This window comes from Myotis yumanensis, unplaced genomic scaffold, assembly GCF_028538775.1.
Source record: "Myotis yumanensis isolate MYYU_CA2020_CCGP unplaced genomic scaffold, mMyoYum1.0.hap1 SCAF_15, whole genome shotgun sequence".
In the NCBI taxonomy this organism is placed as follows: domain Eukaryota; kingdom Metazoa; phylum Chordata; class Mammalia; order Chiroptera; family Vespertilionidae; genus Myotis; species Myotis yumanensis.
Window position 1 is genome coordinate 1839758 of NW_027223766.1, and position 20403 is coordinate 1860160.

General features: G+C 51.1%; 1 protein-coding gene across 1 annotated transcript; it reads left to right on the forward strand.

The window, feature by feature from the left end:
• The first annotated feature begins 14568 nt into the window (after positions 1-14568).
• Positions 14569-18091, forward strand: LOC138993462 (PRAME family member 15-like). Its single transcript, XM_070392712.1, has 4 exons — positions 14569-14855; positions 15539-16168; positions 16271-16342; positions 17548-18091. The coding sequence occupies exons 1-4, from the start codon at positions 14569-14571 to the stop codon at positions 18089-18091; spliced, it is 1533 nt and encodes a 510-aa protein (XP_070248813.1).
• The last annotated feature ends 2312 nt before the right edge of the window (positions 18092-20403 follow it).

Below are 20403 nucleotides of genomic sequence, written 5' to 3' on the forward strand. Positions count from 1 at the left end.
GCTTAAGTCATGGTGGTGAATAAACGAAGACAAAGTCTGAGTGGGAGAAGGGGATGGATTTAAAAATTACAATAAACAGACTAATTGCTCCTAGTGATTAGTTTTAGAATCAACACTTTGGTTGAGGTATTATCTTCTTACTTTTAAATCTTGTTTAACTGCATAAGTGATGTTATAAAAAGCGAGCAGCCATTTCCCTGGATGGTCTTTAACAGAGTCAGAAGCAAGAGAGAATGTCCTGGAGAGCGGAGGGAGAGGTGGGCCTGCTCTCCGTGAGTGTATAGAGCAGCGGTTCTCAACCTGTGGGTCGAGACCCCTTTGGCGGTCAAATGACCCTTTCACAGGGGTCACCTAAGACCATTCTGCATATCAGATATTTACATTATGATTCATAACAGTAGCAACATTATAGTTATGAAGTAGCAACGAAAATAATTTTATGTTTGGGTCACAACATGAGGAACTGTATTTAAAGGGCCAGAAGGTTGAGAACCACTGGTATAGAGTTATGTCATCTTCGCTGGCTTCTCTCACTCAGCATGACCCCTCAGGACCCATCCCTGTTGTCACCAATGGCAATATTTCATCTTCTCAAAAAATATTTTCCTCACCCAAGGATACTTTTCCCATTGCTTTTTAGAGAAGGTGGAAGGTAGGGGGAAGAGAGAGAGAGAGAGAGAGAGAGAGAGGTGAGAGACACATTGACTGGTTGCCTCCTGCATGACCCATGACCCCTGACCAGGGCCAGGTATCAAACCTGTAACCCAGATACATGCCCTTGACCGGGAATCGAACTTGCAACCTTTCAGTGTGAGGGCTGGTGCTCTAACTGCTGAGCAACACTGGCCAGGGTCCCTTTTTGTGACTGATATGTGGGATATAAAACAGAAAGCAACAAGTGGACAAACAAGAAAATAGACTCATAGACACCGACCACAGAATGGTGGTTAACAGTGGGGAAGGGGCTGGGGGAGGATGAGGAGGGTAAAGGGGGTCAAACATACGGCGAGGGAAAGAGACCAGGCTTCGAGGAGTGTGCATACTGTGCCACTCAGCGCTGATGCATTATGGGACTGCCCGGCTGAAACCTGGGTCATGTTATTAACCGATGTCACCCCAAAATATTTGATTATTTTTAAAAAGGGTGAAATTTCTAAGCTTGAAGTCCGTCAGAATTGTCCCCATGAACTCATCTGCACTGGCTCCGTCACTTCCTTTTGAAAGGACAGCGTCTCAGCTCAGACCGGCAGAAGCAGAGAAGTGCTGGGCCTGCTCCTGGTGGGCCGGCCGGGTCGCTGCCCCAGCCACCTCAGCCATGAGCTGAACCTCGTGGTTCTGAATCAGGCGATGGAGTCGGCCTGGTCCTGTGACTGTCCCTGGAGCGGTGTCACCTGGACCTCGTGGACTGAGAGCTGAGGAGAGCTGATCCTCAGGTGAAACCGGAGTGTCCTTGGACATGAGGCTGGACAGACAGCCTGCAGGTGCGGCTGAGCCAGGAGCACAGACAGGCGGGCGGTGGCCGAGCTCCGTGAACAGGCAGTTGAATCTCGGTACAGAGAGGAGACCAGTCGCTCCCGCACGCCCAGCGGGTGTGCCAGGTGCGCACGACGTCACTTTCGGGGCTGCAAAGACACCACCACCAGGCCCGCCTCCGTCTCCCCGCGCCCGCGCCCGCTCCCGCACAGCCTCCGGGACTTCACCCGCCAATGGGTCAAACTGACTTCTCACCTTCCCGCTGCACAATAATGCTGTCGGCTGTCCTACGTTAGAATAACTTGGTTAGCAGAGGTTTGGGGTTGGTTTTATTTCTTTTAATTCCTAACTGGACGCCAGGCCCTCGGGAAGCAGGAAGGAGTAGGAGCGCCAGGCCTGCCAGCTTCCTCACCCCTTAGTCGCTGCTTCACTTGCCTGGGGTGTCATTTGAAGGTGCTGAACAGCCTCATTGAAAGGGATCACCGAGGCCTGCGTCTGAGCCAGAGCAACAGGAGAAGCAAGGCCTCCTTCCGCTCCCCCATCAGGATGAAGGTTCCGCCTGGCGGCCCGGCCTCTGGCCTGCTGCTAGGCCCGGGCTAAGGCTCACTGCCCAGGCCTCAGCCCCCATTTTCTGAATTTGTTCCATTTACAAAGTAAATCTGCAAACTGATCTTTTAAATAAATCATGACTCAGAAATGGCCTCAGACAACAAGCCTGTTCCATCACCTCCCCTTTCCCTCTTTCTCTTTGTAAACTGGTCGTTGTTGGCCTGGCCCCCGTGTTCCCATCACCAGCCTGTCCGTGCTGCTGATTCAATATTCTCAGCATCCGTATCGATTGGCACCCATGCAGCTGGGAGGTGGGAAGGCAGCAGGTGTCTCTGTGCAAGGCTCACAGGGAGAGAGCACCAAGTTCAAATCCACTGCTGCTTCCCTCCCAGCTCCCAGGCTCTTCTCAGCCAGAAGTCCCACACGTGCCAGGTGTTCCCCTGCCATCCGCCAGGTCAGCCCATCCTGCATCCCCCCAGCACTGGCCCGGCAGCACTTCTATGGGGGAGGCTCCCACAGGTGAGCTTCGGCAGTAACCCTCCCATAGGTGAGCCTCCCACAGGTGAGCCTCCCACAGGTGAGCCTCCCAACAGGTGAGCCTCTCACAGGTGAGCCTCCCACAGGTGAGCTTCCCACAGGTGAGCCTCAGCAGGGGTGCTTCCTTGAACTAAGGTTCCTGCTGTAGGAAGGTGAGTGGTTTTGCTCCTGAAGATACTATTATGGGGAGGAGAAGAGGGCCAGTGAGTGGAGGGTGGGGTGTGAGAGGCTTGGAATGAGGCTTTGGGGAGTGAGAGGAAGTGAGCCCACGTCTCAGGCCTGTGTGACTGCCCCGGGTGAGGCCCAGCCACTCAGGCCCACAGTGTGGGTTCCCGGGTGTCACTCTCAGGGCTCCCGCAGGCTCATTTGCAAAAAGCACTTGAGAGGTTCGCCAGAGAAAGGCATCTAAGATTTAGAGATTAAGAGTGAAAACATGGGAAGACCCCAGTGCCTCTACGTCTAAGGTTGTGGACCAGGTGGGTGCTGAGTGGGTGTGGACACAGCCTCCCATGAGGCCGAGGGGGTCTATGCAGCGGTGACGGAGGGCCGTGTGCCCAATTGTGGTGGAAACTGGTGTCACACTGTGTGGAGACACCCTTTGCTCTCCAAGATCCGGAAAAACAATCAAATGCCCAGACTTGTCAGCAAAGGACGTTTCAGGATCACTGAGGCTGCGCCAGGAGTCGGTAACGGGCGCTTGGAAGACAGAGCAATGGTGTTGGGTGACACAGCAGCACCCGCTCGTGCGGGTCCACACCCCTGGAGGAGAAACAGAGGGAATGATCTCCTTAGATCCTGAAGATACGGAAGAGTTTGCTCACAAGTGGAGGGCGGGGGTGATGAGAATGGGAGTGGGAGGAGCCGGGTCAGGTCAGTGTGTTGCTACCGGGACCATAGGGGCCAACTGAGGGCATGAGAAGGACCAAGGTTTTGCTCGTTTTCAAAGTGTGTGACTGCTGCTAAGCAGTTCCCTGTGTCTCTGAGATACCTCTTCCAAACAGCTCCTTGGGAAGCTAATTCAGGCTGGAGTCTGCCATCGTCTGCTGGAAAGGCAGTTAAACTCCTGGGAGAGCCCAGGAACCATGAGGTGGTGAAAATGAAGATCATTGTGAATGGAAAGAAGGGTGACCAGGGGCTGTTTGCTCACTCCCTCGCTTCCCTCTCGATGCTGGAGAAGCCAGTGGTCATGGGAGCGTGGCAGCACATGGCGTTCTCCCGGCTTTCGTCCCCGGGTTTCCCGCAAGACAGGCCAGGGTCATGCGACCCTCACTCGGTAGTTTATTTCATTCTCACCTGACCTGATGCACATCACTAATCCAGTCACCACCTATGACTTAGTTTGCTGCTGTTGGGATTGGATTTTTCAATAGCTGGTATAACACACCCACTATGTAAACATTTTCCACATTCAAGACTTCCAAACTCTAGCCATCTCACTAGAAACCACAGGTCTAAGATGCTACTCCGAGTAAGAATATGATGGTTTGGGAAAATATCTAATATCTGAGCGCCATCCTCCGTCGTACTGTTGTGGTTTGCGGGTTGTCTGCTGTGGAACGGGAACTCATTGGTGTGTGTCTGGCATTTTCCTTTTGGGTCACCATCACTGACTGCTCTTCAGCCAGCTCACAGGACTGGATGCAGATAAATAAAAATAACCAATCCAGGAAAACAGATGGGATCCTGACAGGAATGTGTTCTGGTTGCCAGGCGAGGACTGCAGAGCTCCCCCCTACCCCGCTCCCCCCGCCCCCCTCCCCACACACGGCTGCTCAGGCGCCAGGGATCGCAGATGGGAGGTCCGACTGGTGGCAGGCGCCTGGCTGGTCTCCGGCCCCATGAATGGGATGCGGCCACGCAGCCTCTGTTTCAGCCTTTCTAGTGAAGGGATTACATTTCCTTTCATTCTTTCTTTTTAAGATACTTACTTACTTAAGCCTACAGAGTTCCCTTGGAAGAAAGCATTAGTAATACCTGTCATTATCCCTTAGGATTTTTCCAATTTAATGTCATCATTTAACATGACTGCTATTTTCTTAGCATTGAGCTAAGCACCCATTTGATAAACAGGCCTCCTATGTCCCCCGCCTGGCCCCTAGGGAGTCTATGTAGCAAGCCTCTCTGGCACCAAGGCAAACCCAGCTCCACACACTCCTAACTTGATCTTACTAAGCCCACATTTGCCCAGATAATAGCTCTTACGAACTATCAACTGAAGTATATGAAGAGAGAATACAACAGTATTCAGAACTATTGCATGATATCAGATAACGATGGTGGAAGATCGAGCACTAAAACCAAGTAGTTCAATAGTCCTCTCAAGGCAGGTGCGCCAGCTGAGTGAGAGCACCCACTCGCGATTGGTGGCACTCAGCCATCCCAGCAATTCCGCCTACACCAGAAACCTACCTAATTGGGAAACTTCGCATTGAATATCTGAATTCTGGGAGAAAGACGTAGGAGCCAGGGGCCAAGGGGAGGAGTACTGTAGTCATGGAGGCCTAGCAAGAAGGAAGTATTGGCGTTTGGGGGTGGGTATTAGCACCCAGCAGAACGTCAGTCAGCAAACAGGCTCACCACAAATGTTGACTGCAGTGAAGCAGCAAACACCGAGCACAGTGGTTGCATTGAGTATTGCCGAAGACCAATTCCAGCATGTCCAGCAGGGCTGAATCATCTGGAGTGGCAATGGCATTTCCCCAAACCTGAATAGGATACATTAAATCGATTGTGGCTGCCAGACAGCTAAAGGGCATCTTAATCTACATGTTATTGCCTCCTACTGGCCAAATACCCCCATTCTGACAATGCTTGTGTGTACCCTTTGAAGTGTATATCTCTGTCTCGCCTCAGGATAAATTGTGTTAATAAAAAGCATGAGGTCCTAACAGATTTGGCTCAGTGGATAGAGGGTCAGCCTGAGGACTGAAGGGTCCCAGGTTCGATTCTGGTCAAGGGCATGTACGTTGGTTGCAGGCACATCCCCAGTAGGGGGTGTGCAGGAGGCAGCTGATCGATGTTTCTCTCTCATTGATGTTTCTAACTCTCTATCCCTCTCCCGTCCTCTCTGTAAAAAATGAATAAAATATATTTTTTTAAAAAAGCATGAGGTCCTGGGATGAGGAGAACCTTAGACTTTAGACCAGTGGTCAGCTAACTCATTAGTCAACAGAGCCAAATATCAACAGTACAACGATTGAAATTTCTTTTGAGAGCCAAATTTTTTAAACTTAAACTATATAGGTAGGTAAATTGTTCTTAACTTAATTAGGGTACTCCTAAGCTGGCCTTTGCTAAAAATGTCCTCAATCTAATTGAGGTACGTTCGCTGAGGTCGACCCCTTCCAACTCTCCCATCCACACTCATCTTGTATACTTATTTCGTCTCTCTCCTTTCCGAGAACTGACTTCTGTGCATGGGCCACGAAGTTTCAATCGCACTGTATGTGTGCGCCTGCACGTGGTATTTTGTGGAAAAGCCACAATCAAGTGGCCGAAGAGCTGCATGTGACTCGCGAGCCAGGGTTTGCCGACCACTGCTTTAGACCTTCCAGGGGTCCTCAAACTTTTTAAACAGGGGGCCAGTTTACTGTCCTTCAGACTGTTGGAGGGCCGGACTATAGTTTAAAAAAAAAACTATGAACAAATTCCTATGCACACTGCACATATCTTATTTTGAAGTAAAAAAACAAAACGAGAACAAATACAATATTTGTATTTGCATGTGGCCCGCGCGCCGTAGTTTGAGGACCCCTGCCTTAGACCTTAGACCTGAGAATTTAGAACTTAGATCCTAGTTTCCTTTAAACTAGGCTTCTCTGACCCCCAAATGCCTTTCAAAATTATCTTTTGTCTCTGGACTCTTTATTAATCTACGCACAGCCTTCTCCAGATTTCCTGAACCCTTCTTGATGCTGGGATAAGAACCCAGGCAGAGTATAAGTTCAGAAACCAAACAAGAATGAAGATGCAATTGTGCTAAGCTGTGTTGCTGAATGTGCTGGGTTGTGCTCATTCCTTTGTGTAAGAAATGACATTGATTCCACAGCCTGGGCCAGGCCTGACTGGGCCTGGAGTTAGAGCTGAATTTGATAGATTCTAGGAAAAGTAACCAGACAGGTCATTGCACCAGAATTTAATTTACTGGGTTGAAGAGGTATTAGTTTATAAAATGTCTCTCTGGCCTTCTGAAGAATTTACTTACAGAGAAACTCTACTTTTGATTGCTCCCTATGCCATCCAGCCCACAGAACTGCAGGTAATAGGCCGTTGTGTACATTGGACAGTAGGAATCCGGTGCTCCCAAGCCAGCTCGCACACACGATACTCTATCTTCTGTGTCTACAGTAGTACCTGCCCAGCAGTCCCCCAAATGCTGCCTGATTGCACTTCACATTTAAATCTCTTTTCTGCATTTAGTTCTGTGAGCTCCAAACACGGTTTTAAAATCTGCGTTTGCCAAGAAGTAGGTGGCAGACAGAATTCACGTCCGAGTGTCTGAGTCAGTTACCCACGGAAAAGCAGTAAGCCAGTGCATGTAACGCTGTAAGAACCACCAGGATGGCATGCGTGGGAACGAACCTCCAGGACATGCGGACACCTCGCTCAGCCACTCGCCCACTCAAACGTCGGTAACTGAGTCCCGCTCCCGAGCGCAGGGAATCTGACTGTAATCGGTCTGACCCACCAGCTCAGAAATGCCTCAGCTACACTTGGGAGTTACTCTTTATTTCCCCTGAATTCACAAGGAAAATGTAAGCTCCTAGTGAGCAGAACAGAACTCACACTGGGAATCAGCTGCTGGTATATACAGGACACTTATTTCACCCATAAAGTATAAAAGGTTTTAAGAAATGATGATGATAATGGAATTAAGTAACAGCAACGTCTCTCATCCATTGAACACTGGGATAGAACACAGATTCTTTATGAATTTATTTTCTACAACACTGTGCTTGAGGCATTCCAATCACCATGATTTTAAAGAAGCTACTGAAGTTCAAGGTCAAACAGGACATTCAAAGTGAAAGACTGGGAACCGGGTTCCGACCAGCCTGTCCTTCGCCTCACTGGCCATGGTGCGTGGGCTGCGGGGGAGGTGGTGGAGGAGCAGGCCGTAGACGGTGCGTTTCTGTCAACATCGTATGCCACAGGGACCTGCAGAGCTAAGGGAGGAAGGGGAGTTGTCCCTGCCGGATCCCTCCTCCCGCCGCAGCTCGCGCAACATGGCTGAGTCTTGCTTCTGTACCAAAGGACGCTCAGGTGGGACAGACAGATGTGGTGAAGGAGTGGCTTCCTGCTCCCTCACAGGGACTCCACCTTCAGACAGATGCACCGTTTTCTTCTCCCTGATGCTGCCCAATGGAATGAAGATATGACCTTGGAAGCATGAGGACTCACACTTCGGGACTCACCTGGGCACACTGTCCCACTCCCACTCATCGCGTAGGCGTGTGCCTCTGCCTTTCAGCGCGGCTTTTCATTAACCAGTTTCTCCCAGGCACCTGTGCAAGCACCGCCCCCCCACCAGAGCAGGCCTCGCACCTGCCATTGCCGCCTGTTCCCCCCCAGACCACAGTCCACGCCACCCACTCCACCTGTAGCAGGTTTGGGTTTTTGGTGGACTCTTACATTTGTGACTACATATTTATCAAGAAAGTATAAATTATGGACGGGTTGGCAAATGTAGAAAATCATCAGAATGAGAAGAGCTCTAATTTAAAAATGGGACAGCTGGACACAGCTGGACAAAAGCATTGCTGGACTTTTTAAGGAACATCTTAACTTGGGCCCTGTCGGCATCACTGAGAGCAAACTTCAAGGTCCTTTACTGAGACACAGTCACACAAACAGAATCGAGACATCCGGGTCTCCAGGAAACACCAACGAGTTCCCAGCAAGGACCCGACTCGGACTGTGACACCTGATGAACTGATGAAGGCTCAGTGCTGCGGGAGCTCAGGTGGAGCACGGCCTGGAGGGCTCCCTAGAGGCGAGGGCCTCTGAGCTGGTAAAGGTGCAGAGAAGGCTGAGGAGCCTCCAGGCAGGTGACCAGCGTCCAGTGGGAAGCATTCTCAGCAGCAGCTGCACGGTGACCCCAGGGTGCAGTCCAGGTGCCGAGGGGTAAAAGCTGACAGGTCCAGTGCATTGTGCATGCGCTTGGACATTGCGCTGACTAAGAAGTGTGAATGGGGCCCAGTGTCTAATTTACACCTCAGACATTTAAATTTTCTAACCAAAATATATGATTCCAACAGCATCAATGATTCTAGGATCCAGAAACATGGGACGAAAGCAGCCTGGGTGTCCCAGACTTTGAAGAGCACCTCACACCTGTGGGAACAAGGCAGGCCTGCCCACCGCCCTCCAGGAGCCTGGCTCACGCAGAGTGGTATTGAGCAGTGACTCCCCGTGCGCCCCCCCCTCCTCCCTGCCAGCAACCCCCAGGCAGCACTGGAAGGTGGGAAGGCCCAGCACTCACCTGGCCCACAGCCCCGCCCCCGCGCACCTGCAGGTCTCCAGGCAGTGCATAGTCTGCTCAGACTCCAGCCTCTGCCTCTGCTGCTGGAGAGACCAGGAGAAATTTCCCAGTTAAAACCGACCCTGCAGCTACCCCTGCAAAGGTGCCTCCTGAGCTGGGGGGCACCCCCTCCCCACACACCTGTGAATAAGCAGCTGAGCAGAAGGACTATTGGGGCTGAACAAAGGGTAGTGGGAGCAGACTGCCTGGAGCTGGGATGGACCTGCCCTCTGAACCCAGCACACAGCCAGGGGCAGGAAAGGTGCCCTGCTCATTGTGGACTTGCTGGAGAATTCTCCTCATTTAAGTGCTTCAAGGAAAAGGATACAACTTTCTTTCTCCATAATTATTTTCTTTGTTAGTTTCATTTCTTTATTCATTCTATGGGATTCAGATCATATTTCAGCCACTTAAATTAATGATCACCATCATTAACCTAGTTGATTTACAGAAAGATCTACACTAATAAAGGACAAAGATGCTAATTGACCATACCTTTGCTACGCCCTAAGCCATGCCTACCAGTCAATTAACCCAACCAAGATGGTGGCCGGCAGCCACGGAGCTGGAGTAAGCAGGAGGCTTGGTTGCCCAGGTGATGGAGGAAGCCAAGCTTCCCACCAGCCCTGAGCAGGCTGTGGCCTCCGCTCATGGCAACAAAGTTTCAATTATAGAAGCTAAATAAATCCCAGATACCTGCTTCCAGCCAGCCTCCACTGGGAGCTTGGGTGGCTGAGGGTTGTGGCCAGCCTGCAAACAGCCATCAGCCCCTCACCAAGGCTGGCCACACCCTCATGGGGTGAGGGTCCCCGCTGGGGAGCTTGGCCAGCCTGTAAACTGCCATCAGCTACTCACCCAGACTGGCCAGGCACCCCAGCAGGACCCCCCCACACACCCTGAAGGGGGTGTGGCCAGTCTGAAAACAGCCCTCAACCCCTCACCCAGGCTGGCCAAGCACTCCTATATAATAAAAGGGTGATATGCAAATTGACCCTAACAGCAGAAAGACTGGGAATGACTGGTCACTATGACACACACTGACCACCAGGGGGCAGATGCTCAATGCAGGAGCTGCCCCCTGGTGGTCAGTGCACTCCCACAGGGGGAGCTCTGCTAAGCCACAAGCCAGGCTGATGGCTGCCAGTACAGTGGTGGTGGTGAGAGCCTCTCCTGCCTCCTCAGCAGCACTAAGAATGTCCAACTGCAGCTTAGGCCTGGTCCCCGCTGGCAAGTGGACATCCCCCAAGGGCTCCTGTGCTGCCAGAGGGATGTCTGACTGCCAGCTTAGGCCCGATCCCCTGGGGAGTGGGTCTAAGCCAGCAGATGGTCATCCCCCGAGGGGTCCCAGACTGCGAGAGGGCACAGGCCGGGCTGAGGGAACCCTCTCCCTGAGTGCACAAATTTTTGTGCACTGGGCCTCTAGTCTACACTAATAAAAGACAAACATGCAAACTGACCATACCTTCGCTATGCCTTAAGCCATGCCCACCAGCCAATCACAGCAACTATATGCAAATTAACCAACCAAGATGGTGGCCGGCAGCCATGGAGCCGGAGCAAGCAGGAGGGTTGGTTGCCCCAATGATGGAGGAAGCCAAGCTTCCCACTTGCCGCAGAAGCTATGAGCTCCACTCAAAGCAACAAAGTATCAATTATAGAAGGTAAACAAACCCCAGATACCTGCTTTCAGTTGGCCATGGCCACGGAGCTGGAGCAAGCAGGAGGCTTCCCTCCTGCCCACCCTGGCTGGCTCTGAACTCCTCTCAAGGCTACAAAGTTTCAATTACAGAAAGTAAATAAATCCCAGAATAAAAAAGAAAAGAAAAGGAAAAAAGGAGAGGCCGGGAGCTTCCGTTGCCGGGAAGCTTGGCCAGCCTGAAAATGGCCCTCGGCCCCTCATCCAGACTGGCCAGGCACCCCAGTGGGGACCCCCCACCCTAAAGGGGGTGTGGCCATTCTGAAAACAGCCATCAGCCCCTTACCCAGGCTGGCCAGGCACCCCAGTGGGGACTCCCACCCTGAAGGGGGTGTGACCAGCCTGCAAACACCCATCAGCACCTCACCCAGGCTGGCCAGGTACCCCAGCAGGACCCCCACCCTGATCCGGGACACCCTTCAGGGCAAACCAGCACCAGGCCTCTATCCTATATAATAAAAGGATAATGTGCAAACTGACCCTAACAGCAGAACGACTGGGAATGACTGGTCACAATGACACACACTGACCACCAGGGGGCAGATGCTCAATGCAGGAGCTGCCCTCTGGTGGTCAGTGCGCTCCCACAGGGGGAGCTCTGCTCAGCCACAAGTCAGGCTGATGGCTGCCAGTACAGTGGTGGTGGTGGGAGCCTCTCCTGCCTCCTCAGCAATGCTAAGGATGTCTGGCTGCAGCTTAAGCCTGCTCCCCACTGGCAAGTGGACATCCCCCAAGGGCTGCCGGGCTGCCAGAGGGATGTCTGACTGCCAGCTTGGGCCCGATTCCCCAGGGAGAGGACCTAAGCCTGTAGGTGGACATCCTCTGAGGGGTTCCAGACTGCAAGTGGGCATAGCCAGGCTGAGGGACCTCCCTGAGTGCACAAATTTTTGAAATATAACCCTGGGGAGGGGGGGTGGGAGGGGGAGAGAAAGGTCATATTCGTGGGGAATTGGCATTATTCTAATAACTTCTCTTGTCTCTCTTTATGGAGGAAGCCTAGTGTATCATGTTTTGAAGTCAGCCTGTCAGGATGGGTAACAGAAGAACTGGGTAAATGGGTGAGGTACTGCCTGTGCTAGGTCCCTCTATTAGACAGTGTTCGCCAGGTGAATCAATAGAGTCTACATGGACTTATGTAAGACATTTATAGAAATAGGCTCATACATTGAGCCCTATCATCTGTGCTTTACTAACTGGAGAACCAGTAAAGCCCATTGGTCTAAATCTGGAGGTCTGAGAACCAGGGAGCCCATGGTATAGCCCCCAGTCAGAGGCCAAAGGCCTAAGAATAAAGGGCAGCTGCTGTAAAGCCTAGAGTTTGAAGCTTTGAGAACCAGGAACCCCAATGTTCATGGGCAGATATACATAGCCATCTCACACCTGTCTAGCAAGGCTCAGTGGTTGAGCTTCAACTATAAACCAGGAGGTCACGATTCTATTCTTTGTCAAGGCACATGCTGTGTTGCAAGAGGCATCTGATCAGTGATTCTTTCTCATCACTGATGTTTCTATTATCCCTGTCTCTTCCTCTCTGAAATCCAAGATGTGTGTGAGTGTGTGTGTGTGTGTGTGTGTGTAAAGATGGACATCTCAGCCAAAGAAGACACAATTCATTCTTCTTTCCTCTTTCTATTCCTCTTGTTTCCCCAGAAATTGGAGGAGGCCCACCAGCACTGTAAGATCTCCTTACTCATCGACTGAATCAAAAGCTAGCCCCATCCATTCACACCCAGTATTGTGTTACCAGCTACCTGGGCAACCCTTAGCGCTGTCAAGTGTCAAGTTGACACATAAAATTAACCCTTCACAGTGACCCTAATCAAAGGGCACCCAAATGAAGACTCCAAGCTGAGGTTTCAGGGGCTGGTGCTTTTGGGTAGGGGGTCCTTAGGCAAGAAGCTCAGTTCCCCTGCAAAATGAGGATCATGGTGCTCACCCCGCTTTTAAGGGCCATACACCCATGGCCCTTAGGCAGGCAATTTCCAGTAACAGGCAGACTAGCCCATCAGCAAGGATTTACATAATAATAAATGGGGAAGTTGCTTCAGCTACCATTGTCTGTACTAACAGTGGGCGCACAGCCCTGACCATTGCCAGAGCTCAAGGGTTGCCAGCGTTCCAGTTTCCTTGTCCACACCTCTCTGCTAGTGAAGACAATAGGCAGCTTCCCACAATAGCTGGCATAGAGATACAAGGGGCTTTTAGATATTGATCTTTATTAAAAATATATTTTATTGATTATTGAAAGAGAGGAAGGGAGAGGGATAGAGAGTTAGAAACATCGATGAGAGACACACATCGATCAGCTGCCTCCTGTACACCTCCCACTGGGGGTGTGCCTGCAACCAAGGTACATGCCCTTGAGCAGAATTGAACCTGGGACCTTTCAGTCCCCAGGCCGACCCTCCATCCACTGAGCCAAACCAGTTAGGGCTAGATATTGATCTTTATCCTGTTCCTCTGCTGAATTCACGCAGTTCAGGGGGTGTGGGTGTGGAGTCTGTAAGCTTTTCTCTAGAGATATCTAAGTTGTTTGCAAATATGGACAGTTCCTTCTTCCTTTCTGATTTGTATGCCTTTTCTTTCTTGCATTGCCTTGTGCCTGATCCAAGGAGAAAGCCTTTCATCCAGCAGGCCACAGTGATGTTAGAGAAAAATAGAAGAGAGTGATATTGGGGGACAGGCTTACTGAAGTGGGGACATGAGGCCGATGGTCATAAGGGGGTGTGGTGAGTGAAGGGTGGCATGAAGGCAGGAATGGGACCATGGAGACTCGGTGTCCTGAGGGAAGGCACTTGCTCTCTGGGAAGGCTTCTCTGCTGAAGGCTCTGACTCTCAGATAACAGGCGTTGGCTGTTAAAGAAATAGTCCCAATAAGATGAAGGTATGGAGACTGAGGTTTTGATTGGATGTTAACATTTGAGAAGGTGTATAAATTCCTCAGGCACCAGAGGAGAGATTCAGAGTCCTCCAGCTCTGCAGTCAGTGGTTCTTTCTCCACCAGGTCTGAGCTCTGAGCCCCAGTCAACCCAGTCACAGCAGGTAAGTTATCGACCTCAGCTGAGGCAGCCGGCCTCACAGTGGCTCAGAGAACTTTCCTTTTTCTTTCTTTACAGACTAACAGATTGAAGGCTTTGATTTTGCCTCTAAGTGTAGTTTTGCCTGAATTCCAAACATTTAGATTTGTGCTTTGATTTAATTATAAATGTGTAACCAAGCCAATTTCACCACACCCCCAAACTCCTATTGAAAATGTCTACCTGTTTGGAGGTTTCTTTCTGGGCAGTTTAAATAGTTCGCATGTGCAGATTTGGTGGAATTTCAAACATTTGGATTTGTGCTTTGGTTTATTTTTAAATGTCTAACCAAGCTGATTCCCTGACCTCCCCACCTCCCTTCCTAATGAAAACATCTTAATTGTGGTTTTATTTCTGGAAATTTTAAATATTCAGTTTGTGTCCCTAGATTGGTCTGAAACTCTTCCCCAAAAAAGGTGGGGGTCAGCTTTCATGTTTCTGAGTAACCACTTCCCAGTCAGACAGGAATGAAAGATGAGGGTGCTTCTGAGATGCTTTTCCTGGGCCCGCAGGGGAGAGCCATGGCTCTGCGGTCACCGAGCCCAGAGTGGGACTCACTAACCTGAGGCTCTCACCTTTGCCAGGCAGTGGCTTTGGCCCTGAGCTGATTCCTCTGATGGATGGGGAGTCAGTGGATGGGGCTCTAATGCTTGGCCTGACAAGGATGCTTTGTTCCCTAGACGTTTCTGCAGGATTTTTTTCTGAGCAGCGTGAAGATGAGCATCCAGACCCCACCCATACTCCTAAGGCTGGCAGGAAGGAGCCTGCTGAGGGACCAGCCTGTGGCCATCGCAGCTCTGGAGTACCTGCCCGCTGAGTTCTTCAAACTGCTGTTCATTCAGGCCTGCCATAGGAGAATGTGGAAGCCCCTGAAGGTTTTGGTGCAAGCCTGGCCCTTCTCCGTCCTCCCTCTGGGGAGCTTGATGAGGCTGCCTCTAGTCATGGTCTTAAAAGTGGTGTTGGAGGGGCTTGACGGTCTGCTTGCCCAAGAGGTTCTCCCCAGGTAAGGCTGCTCCAGGTGCCTGGAAGGGTCCGGGGCATCCCAGAGACAGGGTGGGTCAGGGCATGTGCGGGCCTAAGAGTGGACCGGAAGTTTCTGACGGTGCCAGTGAGGCTCAGGGAGCCCTTGCACACTACAAAGCTCACTGTGGGAAGTGGAGGACTGCCTACTGGGCAGGGCCACCTGCAAAACCTGCCCTGCCTCCTCCCAGTGGTACTTAAAGGCACACGAAGTGCTGAGCAGGAGGGATGGAGGGGAAGGAGGTGAGCAAAGCAAAGCAGAGAGAAGAGGAGAGCAACGGGGAAGCTGACCTTGGGACTCAAAGACGAAGCTCAGGGTAGGGTGGGAACTTATTGTTGCCTCACCTCAGATGCTCAGGCTCATTCTGACCTGCCTGGTTCTATTGATCTTTTTTGAAAAACATTTTTTATTAATTTCAGAGAGGAAGGGATAGAGGTAGAAACATCAATGATGAAAGAGAATCATTGATCCGCCCCCTCCTGCTCACACACACACACTGGGTATTGAGCCTGCAAACCAGGAATGTACCCTGACGAAGGATTGAACTGTGACCTCCTGGTTCATAGGTATATGCTCAACCTCTGTGATACACTGCCCATAAATCATGTCAGCCAACGCCCTGTTGACCTGGAAGAATCTCAGCTAAAGTCCTGCTTTCCCCACAGGAGGTGGAAACTGCCGGTGCTGGATTTAAGGAACAAGGATGTCAACCTCTGGAGAATGTGGTGTGGACACAGCACCCAGGAGTGCTCTCAGACAGGACCAGTGGCTATGCACTGCTCCAGCCCCAACATGGAGCACCCCTTGGCTCCCTTGGAGGTGTTCCTAGACCTTGACTTCAGTGAAATGGACAGGGTTAAGTTTTTCATGTACATCATCCAATGGACTCAGCAGAGAAAAGGGTTGGTACACCTGTGCTGCAAGATGCTGAGGTTTTTTGAATTGCCCTTCCAGAGGGCCAGGAAGGTCCTGGATAGGGTGCAGCTGAACTGCATCCAGGAGGTGCAAGTGGACTGCACCTGGGACCTGCCCACCCTGGGGACATTTGCTCTCTACCTGGGTCAGATGAGTAACCTGCAGAGTCTCGCTCTCTGCCACATCAACGTGTTAGCTGAGGGGGAGGACGAACAGGAAGAGGAGGAGGAGGAGGAAGAGGAGGAGGAGGAGGAGGAGGAGGAGAAAATGGAGGAGGAGGAGGAGGAAGTGCAGGAGGAAGAGGAGCAAGAGGAACAGAAGGAAAAAAAGCAGGCCTTGGAGGAGGAATATTTGTGGGAGAGGGAGGAAGAGGAGCAGGAGTGAGAGGATGAAGAGGACTGGGAGAGGGAGGAGCAGGAGTGGGAGAGGGAGGAGCAGGAAGAACAGCAATACTTTTCCCAATTCCTCTCTCAGATGCTCAGGCTGCAGGACCTCAAGAAGCTCTACTTGGACTCTCCCTCCTTCCTCCGAGACCGTCTGGACCAGATGCTCAGGTGAGCTGTGGAACAGTGGACGCAGCCCCAGAATGTCAAGGGAGTGGTCTTGTTTGCTGCTTTGAGGGTGGTGTCTTGTGAGCACCTTAGAGAAGCATGTTTTAAAATCTGCCTGTCAGGAGGGGTAGCAGAACTGGCTCAATGAGTGACCCAGCGAGCCGGGGTCTGTAAATTCTTCCTTAGGGAGAGATGTCTAAGTGACCAGGACTTGGGAAGGGGGAGGGAGGAGGAAAAGCCACATCGATGGAGCATTTCCAGACAGAAGCTCTGTGCCCACCGGCCATGTGAACACACGTGAGCCTGTCTCAGCTTCCCCATCTGTCAGAGGTGGTCCTGGGCTCCAGGAAGGTCAAGAGTAGAAAGGAAAGGCAGGATCCTGCTCCCTTAGCGTAAGGATTGCAAAGACTAACAGGTGATTGCGGTGGAAGTCGCCTCTGCAGACTGGCTTCCCCAGTTGATGTTGCAGATTCTTCCTCTGGTCACTCTCTCCCTTTTCTTTAAATCCTCACCGGAGGATATTTTTCCTTTGGTTTTTAGAGATTGAAATGGAGAGGAAGAGAGAGAGAGAGAGAAATATGGATGAGAGAGAGAGAAAGAGAGAGAGAGAGAGAGAGAGAGAGGGAGAGAGAGATATGATTGGTTGCTCCCAGCACATGCCCCAACCCCAGCCTCGCATTGATGCTGCAAATGGGATCCGTGCCCTTGACCATGAATCAAACCTGAGACCCTTCAATCAAAAGTGAAAGCTCTATCCACTGAGTCAAACCAACTAGGGCCAGGTTTGTTCCTTAGGCATTAGATGAAAGAGCCTCCTGTGACCCAGATGTTTGGTGCCTAGAGCCAAGCAATGGACAGAAGGAAGCCTGCGTTGAGAGCATTCTTGGTTTTGACTCCCAAATTTAACATTCACGGATGCCTGCCCTTGACCTAGACACTGTGAGGCTCTCTGAGCAGGCTCCCAGGGTTTTCCTTATGTCCAGTCACCCTCCAGAGAGCAGTGCTCTGCTTGGCAGCTGAGGACAGGAAGCTCTGGAGAAGTCGTGAACTTGACCCAGCCTAAAAGAAGACTGGGCGTCCTGGGTGCTGGCCTTCATCACATTGTCAGGACAACCCTGGGCTTGCACAAATTGGTCTTCCTCCACCTGGAAGCCCCCCTCTTTTTACTACCGCCATCCCCAGGAACTAATCACTCCATCTCTCCCCAGGTGCCTGCAGACCCTCTTGGACAAACTATCCATATGGCTTTGCTGGCAGCTGATGCAATCAGACCTGACACACCTGTTCCAGTGCCCGAACCTCAGGCAGCTGAAGTCCCTGCGTCTGTATGGCGCCAACCTCACTGATTGTAGTCTGGAACCCCTCCGAGCTCTGCTGGAGGCAGTGGCACCCACCCTCCAGGACCTGCGCCTGGATAACTGTGCGATGGTGGACTCCCAAGTTGAGGCCATCCTGCCTGTCCTGAACCGCTGTCACCAGCCCAGGGACTTCACCATCACTGAGAACCCCCTCTCCGTGGCCACCGTGGAGAAGCTGCTGCGCCACACAGCCGGGCTGCACAGTTTAGAGAGCGAGCGGTACCCCACCCCCCTGGAGTGTTACAGGACCCACCAGACTGTGGACCAGGAGAGAGTTTCCCTGATCCGGGCTGAGCTCACGGGGACACTGAGGGAGTTAGGACAGCCCAGGACCATCCATCTTGACACCAAGTACTTTAGCTCTGGGGACTTTTATGACGTGGCATTTTCATAACACGGAGCCTGTGATGTGCCCCAGTAATGACCCTGCTCACCAGGTGCACCTAACAAGGGCTTCCTTCTGGGCCCCTGGAACCTGAAACCTCGGACTGGGGTGCAGTATGTGGGGCCACTCACGTTTCATGTTCATGCTCAGTGTGAATGGGGAAAGGGAGGGACCCAGCCCAGGTACAGGATTGCAGGGACAAAGGTTGGGGAGTTCATGGGACCTCAAAGACAAAGTGTCCTATTATCAGAAACATGAATCTGGTTTGCTTGGGGAGGGGGTGGGGATTTGGGCTCGAGGTGCATCTGTGGGAGTTAATCCTCAGGTGGATGGTTGTAAAGGAATTATTAGAAATAAAGACAATTTCAAAGGCCACCGTCTGGTCCTCTGTCATATATTAACCTTTCTCCGCCCTTTACACCTCATTTACTGATGAAAAAAGGTGCCCAGGGCTCAGGATCAGACACTGGAGCTGCTGGGATGCGGTTCGGCTGCAGGGCTCAGCACCATTTTATCACTCCCTCCAGGTTTTTCCTTCTCCCTGGGCATCTCTGACCTCATTGTGGCTGCTCAGTGGGTGGATACAATGCTACTTTCTACGTGGTCCACTAACCACTGAAATGAAGGGGACTTGCTGCTGGCTCTGAATCTGTATGTGAGTGGTCCTCATGGTGCTGCTGGTGACCCACAACTCTCAAGAATTGTGCCAGGAGGGGTTCAGGACATGAGGCAAGGCCCCCAGTTCCAGATGGGCTTGTCCACACAGCAGAGGAACAGAGCTTCTGGGGCCTCCTAGCCCATGCCTGTCAGTCTGGTGTTGAGGAATTAACCTGCTTGCAGCCAGGAAAATCATCCCAATTCCTTTGACCAAAATACTAAAGTTATTTAGGAACATAAGACTTTTCCTTAGTATTTTTTTTTACCACATCTTATCTAATAAAAGAGAAACATGCAAATTGACTGTACCTCTGCTACACACACAAGCCACACCCACCAGCCAATCAGGAGCGAGTATGCAAATAAACCCAACCAAGATGGCGGCAGCCACGAAGCTGGAGCGAACAGGACACTTGGGTTGCCCCTAGCAATGGAGGAAGCCAAGCTTCCCGCCTGCCCTGGCCGGCTGTGGGCTCTGCTCAAGGAGGGTCTGGGAGCCTGGGTTGCCCGGGGCTGTGGCCAGCTGGCAAACAGCCATCAGCCACTCACCCAGGCTAGCCAGGCACCCCAGCAGGGACCTCCACTCTGAAGGGGGTGTGGCCAGCCTGCAAATAGCCCTCAGCCCCTCACCCAGGCTGGCCAGGCACCCCAGCGGGACCCCCACCCTGATCCCGGACACCCTTCAGGGCAAACCAGCACCAGGCCTCTATCCTATATAATAAAAGGATAATATGCAAACTGACCCTAACAGCAGAATGGCTGGGAATGACTGGTCACTATGACACACGCTGACCACCAGGGGGCAGAGAACTGATCCTGGGGGCAGAATTTCCAGAGGATGAGGCCCAGAAATCAGGATTTTAAAAAGATTTCCAGGTGATTCTAATGTGCAGCCAAGGTTGAGAATCACTGTGCTAAGGGGCTCCCATAGATAGAGGACATGCAAGAGTAGCTGGACAATGTAAGAGGAGAAGTGGAAATCCTAAGAAAAACCAAAAAGAAGAAATGCTAGAGATCACACACACACACACACACACACACACACACACACAAAGAAAAACTGTAACATAAATTAAGAATGCCTTTAATGGGCTCGTCAGAAGACTAGACACAACTGAGAAAAGAATCTCTGAGCTAGAAGATAAAAATCAATAGAATCCTCAAAAAATAAAGAGCAAAGAGAATACAGATTGAAAAAAATTCAGAGAATATCCAAGGTCTGAGGGACAACTACAAAAGGTATAGTATAGGCATAACTGGAATACCAGAAGGAGAAAAGGGAACAGAATAAATATTTGAAATAATAATGACTGAGAATGTTCCCAAATTAATGTCAGCCATCAAACCGAGATCCAGGAAGCTCAGAGTACCTCAAGCAAGATAAATGCCAAAGAAAACTATATCTAGGCGTATGGTCTTCAAACTAGAGAAAAACAAAGAGAAAGTAAGAACTCCTGAGGGAAGCCAGAGGGAAAATACCTTACCTGTAAAGGAACAAAGACAAGAATTACCACATTGACAAGCTAAACTTCAGTAATATTAATAACTCAGCTCTGCAAGAGACAATATCAAGAAATGAGAAGACAAGCCACAGGCTGGGAGGAAATATTTGCAAAAGACACCTCTGATAAATGACTGTTATCCAAAATACAGACTCTTAAAAT